We start from the raw sequence: 9,713 nt of genomic DNA, 5'->3' as shown, positions 1-9,713 counted from the left end.
GTTTTCCACTTGATCAGATTCATGTTCAAAAAATAAAAATAATTAAAAGTAAATTGAAGACATTTTAAAATAATTTGCTCTTCATATGAAAATAATCAACAAAGGTAATTCTCTGAAAAGTGTTTGTGAATAAAATGATTCTAGTTTAAGTTCAAGTGGTAGTTTTTGCACAATTTGGTAACGTAAAATAAAAATTCTCTGGAAACATCCTGATTATTTTCTCCAGTCTTCTTCTGTTRCACCTTTTCTAAATTTGAACCTGTTCTTCCTCGCAGAAAGTAGGGTTGTCTCGATCGATACCTGTTTTTTTTCCCTTCAGTACTTCAGTTWGAGGACTCACAGATACTGAGTACTTCCTGAGTTAGATCCAAGTTAGAACATTACACAGTGATGTTAAAAGCACTTTATTTAGAGCAAGGTCGTGCTCCTTCTTTAAAAGCCTACAGCCTCTCTGACTGCACCAAATCAAACACAGCAAGATTTATACTGTTAAATAATAAATATGTTTTTTCTTTCAACTTGCTTACATTTCTTAAACATGGAGCTGACAAACTCTTCAGGTGGAATGTAAATTGTAACACATTCAAACGAGTATCAAAATTAGTATCAATACTGGTATTGGTTCTGAGTATCTGGGCATTGTGTACTAATGCTGGTAACAGGACATCACTAGCAGAAATCAAAGCAGAGTAAATGTACAGTACCATCCTGAGCCACACAGCTGGGCAGCACCAACAGCAGCAGAACCACAGCTCCTTTAAATGTTCCTTCCACCATCATCCAGACTTGGTAACAGAACCAGAACCAGAAGTGTCCAGTCGGTCTAACAGAGTCCGTCTGTTTGTGATCCCTGYGTGTGTGAGGAGGTGGAGGTTATTGACTGAGAGGTCAAAGTATGACGAGTGGGAYGTGTTTGATGTTTGTCAGAAACACTTTGAATTTCAGGAAAAAAAGTCAGAAATGTATGGATTTATCTTAGTTCTAAGATTAAAGTTTTTATAAATTTCGTTTTGTATTAAATATATTCTTTTTTTTAAGAGAAAGAAAATCCTCCCTCTGGAGGCTCTAAGGTGGAAAAGTTTCTGCCAGTTTTGACCTGAAACAAACAGATTTACCAGAAAAAGCAGACGCAGAACATTATTGGCTGCTGCAGCTCAGGTCAAACGTCASGTTCACCACCTGAGCAGGTTCTTTTGCATTTTAGGGTTTAATGATTAAAAAGGTGCTGCAGCTGATCTTTACTGATCTGTTCTCCATGTGACTCACTGATCAAATATTGAGCTTCAGATATGAAGGTGAAAGTCTGTTTGCAGAAACGTTCTGAACTCCTTGCAAACACAAACAGCCCTGATACAAACAACACACATATTGATGAATAACAACAATATTAAACAGCTGACACGTCTGGATCATTTGACTGGATTTACTCTGGAAAATTGAAGGTTATTGTCAGCAAATATTAAAGAACACTGCCCCCACAGGTCAGAGTTATAATCACAGCTTCCTGCCAGAAACTTACAAAAATGGTTGTAAGAATTCAAATTAATGTTTATTCACAAAATGCAACACATCAATAAAGTGAACCTTAATAATAAAACATTAAAGCAATAACAAATGAAACTAAAATTAAAATATAATACTGTATTATTATGTCTGTTCATCCATGTTTAGACAATTAGGCTGGGAGACAGTAGTGGCTCTTATAACACGCTTTTATTAACAGTTCCCTTCAGCCCAGTCCGCCTTTCTAATCCGTCCCACCCCTGGACATGCACCAACACATTTGTTCCTATTCACATCTCACATTACATCTCCCCCTTTTAGCTTAGTGTCCATATCATTTACCATTGCTGCATTATAAATGTATTGAACACATGAACATTCAAATGTTTTTCACCAAGTGAAAATATATACTTAAACTTCTTAGTCCTCTATTTATTCCTTTTTTTTTTTACTTTGCACTGTACCTCTTTTCAAACAAATGGAACATAGAAATTGTCAAGGGGTCAGGGCTGACTACCTGGATCCCCAAAGCTGTGCAGGGATTATTCTGCCCTGTAGGCCACAGTTTACTATTCTAGGAGTGGTGTTTATAAGTCCAGTCTCTGTGGGACGTGAACAATCCGGCCCGACCTGGTGACTGTAGAACCATCAGGAATCACTCTTCTGTGAGATCTGTTTCTTCTGAGACGTCCTGATGGCATGTCAATGTTGTAGGATTGTGGGGTATTGGCTGGACTGCTGATAATCCCAGAGTTGATGGTGTTCTTTACCCAGACCCTTTGTCCTGGGTTTAGCACTTGTTTTGTCTGAGTTTTGTGTCTCTTGTTAAACCAGGAAGCTTGTTGTTGTTTGAGGTCCTGGTCTTTCTTCCTGAAGATCTGAAGGTTTGGCCATCTTGGTTGAAGTTTCTCCTCACCAATGGGCAAAGGTGTCCTGATGTTACGACCCATCAGCAACAGTGCAGGTGATGCACCCTGTGCCAAGGGTGTAGCTCGGCATGCCGTAAGAGCTTTGTGTGGATCCTCCCCCTTCTTTAGGAGAGTTTTCAGCGTCCTCACAGTCCTCTCTGCTTCCCCATTACTTTGTGGGTAGTGAGGACTCRTAGTTACATGGTTGAAATCATAGTCTCTTGCAAAAGCTGTAAACTCTGCTGCTGAAAACTGGGGGCCATTATCTGTGATAAGGGTTTCAGGGACCCCATGCCTAGCAAAAATCGCCTTCATTTTGTTGATCGCTGGGACTGCAGTAGTAGAGGTAAGGTTTACCACCTCTATGTATCTGGTAAAGTAATCTATCACTACTAGGTACATGGAACGATTCTACTGGAAAAGATCTGCTGCGACCCTCTGCCATGGCCCAGTAGGAAGTTGTGTCGTCATGAGAGGCTCCGGCCCAGTATGAACCTCTCGCGCACATGTTGTGCAGTTTTCCACTTGAGCTTGATTTGTTTGGTCAGACCTGGCCACCAGATGGACTGTTGTGCTCTGGCAATACATTTTGTCATACCCTGGTGACCCTCATGCACCAGGTTGAGCATTTCTTCCTGCATGTTGGCTGGAATGACAAGTCTGTCACTTTTCAGCAAGAGTCCATCTGCAATAAGCAGGTCTTGGTGGTACTGCCAGTATACAGTACTTGAAGTTCAGGTGGGAGACGTTTCCTGCTGGACGGCCACCCTGTTTGTATTAAGTCTTTAAGTTTGCTGCATATATAGGCTGTCCATTTCCTGTGCCTTTTTTAATTTGTACCAGCCTGCCTTCTGATGCTGGCAACTGTTGCACAATGTGATTAACGGAAACACACATCTTCCTCCAGCTGTTTTTCTTGTGTTGTAAGCGGAGCTTGTATTGGTGCTCTAGACAGCGCATCTGCTAAAATTAATTTTTTTCCTGGGACATGTTCAATTTTAWATGTGAAGCGCAGCAGTCGTAATCTAAATCTTAATATAAGAAGTGGCAGGTCATCAAGAGCTTGGCTTCCTAGTAGGGAGATGAGCGRCTTATGATCTGTCTGAATCAGGAAGTCCATCCCTACCAGGTAAGACTGAAACCATTCACATGCCCATGTCAGCGCCAGTGCCTCTTTTTCAATCTGGGCACATCTGCGCTCTGCGTTTGTCATGCTGAAAAAATCAGTTAATGCAAATGTACAGTTTTGAAATGTCCCGTTTAGAGATGAGGAAGTCAAACAGCAGGCCTTGACATATTTTTTTTTAAACTCAGGATGTTTAATCTGTTTATATTAAAGCTTACCTAGTAGTTTTCATTTATTTGACATTGAATGGTGGTTTTACTTTAATATTTTTTAAATATTCAGCACTTTTGTTTTTACCTAACTATGAGCTGTGAGTGATAGACGAAACAATGAAAAAAAAAAAAAAAAAGGGGGTGGCAGTAAATTGTTAAAATGTTAAATGAAAGGCATCATAAATAACTCAACACTTTTAAACACATAATATAGTGCACTACTATTATTACTACTACATTGTAACATAAATACTTCATTTTTATTAAAATAAATTTTTACTACTGACATTTCTTTCAACGGTCACTAAAATGAAATTAATATTTTCATTGACTCATTTTCATCTCTCTGCTCTGGCCTGTCATGGTGTTTCTGAGTATTTCTGACACCTTAATGCACACATGTATCAAAAAGCTCCAGCATCAGTCCTGATGTTCTGCAGGTCATGAATGATAAGAGTTGCAAAATGTTCAACAGTAACCGGAACCAAGAACCAGACCAGGAGACAGAATATATACAAAAAGGTAAGTGCTCTTTATTTACAGGTGCAGCAACAAGGGTCAACAGCTGTAAGGGAATGAGGAGGAGAGGTGACTATCTTGAAGCTTGAAAGATCTTTGTTTTCAGGAATGATTAAATATTAATTAAAGTGTTTATCTTAAAGGTCTTCAGGAGGCGAGCAGCATGAAACGGAGGAGGAATCYRAAAACACAGGTGAGCTTTCTTTAGGCAGTGTGGCATAAACTTAAGGAGGTGTTCGAGGCATTTGGCTTAGGCTGGAGGTAAYGATAGTCAAACCTGACTGGAAATCTCTTTCTTGGCAGACACAAAGGTTAGGAACCATCAGCAAGGATAATCCACCTTGGGAACAGGACATGAAGGTGAGGAACCATTCTCTTTAGCATAAGAGCTTATGTGGCTGTAATACTACCAAGTAGGTACGATGTATCAGCGCCGATCTGACAGTCTGAATGCCTTTTAAGCCCCAGAGGCTCATCAGGAGAATCTTACTCAGATGTGCAGGATCATTGACGCAGCCAATTACCAAACATGAACACAACAATAGCCAATCATGACAATGAAGACCTCTCCACCTGTACTTCAACCATCTGAAGGTTTGTTCTCCACCTGGCTCCAGTCTTCAGTATGATTTACTGTCTTGGCCATGGAGTAGTGCAGTATAGTGTACCAGTATCATAAGTTAAAGAGAAGTTGGTTAAAACGTATAGTCTATAAATAATTCGGAACATTTCATCATCACTCCACTGTATATTAATTATTGTGCTGCTGACCTGAGGCAAGGCAGCTTTATATAAAACATTTCAGCAACAAGACAAATCAGTGCTTTACACAAACAAAACATTTTGACAAAGTGCAAAAGAACAGTAAGAATATAGAAAAATAAAATAAATGCTCAAAAATGACTATCGTAAAAGCAGGATTCTGTTTAAGAAATTGAATAAAATATAAAAAAATGAAATCATACAAGAGTGTTAAAGTAAAAATAAAAAAAAAATATTTAATCATAAATCCACTATCTATTGTTGTACTACATGACATGAATGACAAGCTGAACTAAAGTCATTTTTGTATTAAAAACAATAACTACCTTCTGCATCTTCGTCCTTCTCTGATATGTTCTTAGAGATAATTTTACTGTCTCTTTCTCTCTCTCTCTCTCTCTCTCTCTTGCTCATATATATATATATATATATATATATCTCAAAGCCTCCAAGTGCTTTTCCCTTCAGCACAATGTTGTGTTTACAAAGAGTTTGTCTTGTCCCAAATGAGGCAGTGGCAAGGAGGTTCTATAGAACAGCTGGAGTGCACAGAAATCAGGTGACCATGTGCTCAGCTGGTGAAGCTTACGGCTAGCACAAAACGGTCAAGAGTCTGGATTTCCCATAACTGTACATGTTGACAACAGAGCAGAAAAAAAGGGCAGACGATGCAGAAATAAAAACTTTTAATAATAATATTAACCCAATTATTATTAATATTTTACAGTTTATATAATCTATCTAATGTTTTAAATAATGTCAGAAAAGCTGTTTGTGTTATGGATTTATTAACAGAAGATAAACAGGAAAACGTCTCATTTCACAACACAAGTAAACAGATTTGATCTAATTTTAGCTTAATGTGATCTGAGCAGAACATAATGTAACTGTGAGAAATACGTGTTTTAATATGGTATGTCCGAATAAACAGGATTCAGTTGGATTTCTTGTGTCCTCTGACTCCAATCAGTTTCATTCAGCGCTCAGCAGCACAGGCCTCAGCGTACAACCTTGGGCCAAACCAAAACAAACACGGGAGCTCTGCTCTGAGCAGACACTCYGCAAAAACACTGACAACTTCTTTCTACTATAATAATGAATTGAGCTTATAATGTTCATCTCTTCCTGGTTACACCCCAGAGGTATTACCTTTTACGTCAGACGTCAGAACGTCACTCAGTTTTGTTTAGGCCAAGAGAAAGAACACATGATAACACACACCAACTCTTTGTCAGCTTCAACCTTACAGACTGAAATGATCAGAAAGTATAAAATACAAATCTGACAAAATTTCTTCATAACAGTTTAAAATTAAAATAATATTATAAAGTCGATGTAATCCCTGTTATTTATCGAACTAGTTAGCAGATATTAGCTTGTGGAGCAGATATACAGGTTATATCAGGTTGTGTCCCATCTATTCTTAAACAAGCCGTTAAACCCATTCTTAAAAAAAAAAAAACGAATCTGGACTCAAATGAACCAGCAAATTTTAGGCCCATTTCTAAACTCCCTTTTTTATCTAAGGTTCTTGAGAAAATAGTTTTTATGCAGCTTGAAGAGTTTTTAAAAGATAATAACATAACTGAGAAGTTTCAGTCAGGGTTTAAAGCTGCTCATAGTTGATTCGGGCAATGTTGCAGTTTTATTACTTCTAGATCTGAGCTCTGCATTTGACACTGTAGATCATCAGATTCTCTTACATAGATTAAAATATTGTGTTGGCTTGAGAGGCCCAGTWTTTGAATGGTTTAAATCTTATTTGGAAAACAGAACTTTCTCTGTTCATTTTGACCAATGCTGTTCTGGGGCTAAACCTTTAAAGCACGGCATTCCCCGAGGCTCAATMTTAGGTCCTATTTTATTTATCTTATATTTATTGCCTCTTGGTCAGATTTTTCATAAATTTAATATTTCCTTTCACTGCTTTACGGATGACGTCCAGATTTATATGCCCCTTAAACTACAAAATGGTACAAATGAATCTCTTCAGCTATTGACAGACTGTTTGGCTGAAGTTAAATCTTGGATGGAACAGAACTTTCTTCACTTCAATCAAAGTAAAACTCAAGTTACATTATTTGGTCAAAAATTTCAGACTACAAATTTAGATCAGATTCTTGGTCCTTTAGCTCGGTTCTGTCAGACCTCTGCTAGAAATCTTGGTTTCACCTTTGATGCCTCTTTAAAATTAGATAAACAAGTTAGTTCTGTTGTTAAATCTGGTTTTTATCACTTGCGGATTTTAGTAAAAGTTAAATCTTATTTCTGTTTTAAGGACTTAGAAGGACTTGTCCATGCCTTCGTTACGTGTCGTTTGGATTACTGTAATTCATTATATAAAGGCATGGATAAATCACAGATGCAGCGACTTCAGATGATCCAGAATGCAGCAGCACTGCTCCTTACAGGAACCAGGAAGCATGACCATATAAGGTCTATACTGGCATCTTTACATTGGCTGCCTGTTCCTTTTCGAATACACTTTAAGATTCTTTTATTAACTTATAAAGCTTTAAATGGGCTACCCACCACCCCCACCCCCCATCTTCGGGATCTTTTAGAATTCCGGTCCGTGCCCAGAACCCTGCGATCAAATAACCAGTTAGTACTGACAGTTCCTTGGACTCGACTTAAGAGGCTTGGAGATCGGGCTTTTTCTGTTGCCGCTCCTGTTTTATGGAACAACTTACCTCTCCAGATTAGATCTGCCCACAGCCTGGATCATTTTAAATCRCTTCTTAAAACTCATTTTTATTCTTTGGCTTTTAATTGAAGTACACTGTAAAAAATGAAATGTTGGATTTACTTAACCATGTTATGTGACCTGGTTCCACTTAACTGAGTTGAGTAAATTCAAAGCAATATACCAGTTTTTAAACCAAAGAACATGAGCATGTTGCTTTGAATTTACTCAACTCASTTAAGTGGAACCAGGTCACAGAACATGGTTAAGTAAATCCAACATTTCATATTTAGAGTRTGTTTGATACTCTGTTTTATTATTATTGTTCTCTCTGTGCAGCACTTTGGTGCAGTTTTATACTTGCTTTTAATGTGCTATATAAATAAAGTTGACATGACTTTACATGACATATACAGAGTTTAGCACTGCTAAATCATGCAACATTTTAACACAAACAAATATCCCAAGCTGATTTGTCCTCTGATTAATATTTAGACCTGCAGAGTGTAAACTAATATTTTTAGGTTTCTGTTAGAGGAACCTGACCTGTTAAGAAGATGGTTAGCTAATAAAGACAAGTTTCATCCCATAACCTGAGAACATTTTCTAACTGTTGACTGGTAAATACAAATATTCTTATTTTTATGACAATAATAAGAAATAATGAATATACTTTATTACTAACTGAATTCATCATTTGTCAACCACCGTATTTTTCGGACTATAAGCCGCACCCGCCATTTAAAAAAAAAAAAACCCCGCAAACATTAACATATAAGCCACACCGGACTATAGGCCTCACCCCCAACATAAAAAAACAGTACACCCAAAATTGTCATCAAAAAAGTGAATTCAACATCAAAACATAAAAAGCAAACTTTTAGGGATTAAAGTTCGGAGGAATACAGTTCATTTTACTGACCTTATTTTGGTAGTTTTCTTTAACAGTTTCTGATCCAACAAAACATTCAGCGAAACGTCTCATTCATCTTCCTCCGGCGCACTGAAACCATCGAAGTCCTCTTCAGTGTCGGAGTTAAACAAGCTGAGAAAAGCTGCGTCACACAGCGGTATGTTCAGCCTTGCTTTCTGTGTCGCTGTCCTCCCGGGGTAATGCTGGCTCTGAAGCTGTGGTGCCCTCTTCACGTAGCAGTCCAGCCTTTCAGAACCCGGGCCGAGCTTACGTACAGTGGCTCTATTCCCCTCCTGTTGAGCAATTTCGATAGTCTTCAACTTAAAAGCGGCATCATAGGAAGATCTTCTATTCTTTTCCATGAGCCTGTTTGAATTTGAAGAGAAATATTTTGTCGTGTCTGTCGAAGAATAGTCCATCGTGTTGTGTCTACTACTAGCTAAAACAAAATGGTGCTTCTTCTTCTTCCTTTTTGTTCGTGGCAACCACACCTCCGGCTAAAGTGCCCCCTGGTGGCTGAAGAAAAAAATCCACATATAAGCTGCACCAGACTATAAGCCGCATATGGTTCAAAGTTCAGGGGAAAAGTCGCGGCTTATAGTCCAAAAAATACGGTAGCTAAAAAGTGTAGTTACAGGCTGATTTCAGGTCTGGATTAGATCATTGTTACTTATAAATTATATACTTTTCTGGTATATATCTGCTGTTTTACATGATTGTTGAATGAAATTAAAGTTATTACTTTATTGTAAAAACAGGACYGATAATTTGTGAAACAGACCTGGTTCAGCTTGCTGTTTATCTATTAGTTTCCATGGTGGCTGTGAGCCGTTGCCCTGCTTGGTCTCCGTTTCTGCTCCTCCATGCTGTCACAGACAGTACCAGTGGATGGTTGGGATGGGGGTGCGTGGGGGGGTGGCTTAGTCTACGTTCACACTGCAGGTCTTAATGCTCAGTTCCGATTTTTTGAAAAAATCCAATCTTTTTGTGTGAACGTTCACATTACATTTTAAATGTGACCTGCATCAGACCCCTGTGTGAACGCTACACAGCACTGATGTGACACGCATACGCAGTAAAAGAC

General features: G+C 38.3%; 1 protein-coding gene across 1 annotated transcript in view; it reads right to left on the bottom strand.

The window, feature by feature from the left end:
- Nucleotides 1–843, bottom strand: part of f2 (coagulation factor II (thrombin)) — a 14,435-nt gene extending 13,592 nt beyond the window's left edge. Inside the window, exon 1 of the mRNA XM_014027068.1 lies at nucleotides 705–843. Coding sequence (XP_013882522.1) covers nucleotides 705–780 — 76 coding nt within the window. The 5' untranslated portion in view covers nucleotides 781–843. The remainder of the gene's footprint in view (nucleotides 1–704) is intronic.
- Nucleotides 844–9,713: the final 8,870 nt, after the last annotated feature.

The sequence above is a fragment of the Austrofundulus limnaeus genome, unplaced genomic scaffold, assembly GCF_001266775.1.
Source record: "Austrofundulus limnaeus strain Quisiro unplaced genomic scaffold, Austrofundulus_limnaeus-1.0 Scaffold613, whole genome shotgun sequence".
NCBI classification, from domain to species: Eukaryota; Metazoa; Chordata; class Actinopteri; order Cyprinodontiformes; family Rivulidae; genus Austrofundulus; species Austrofundulus limnaeus.
Note: the sequence above shows the minus strand (reverse complement) of the source record. Positions and strands in the feature narration are given on the sequence as shown.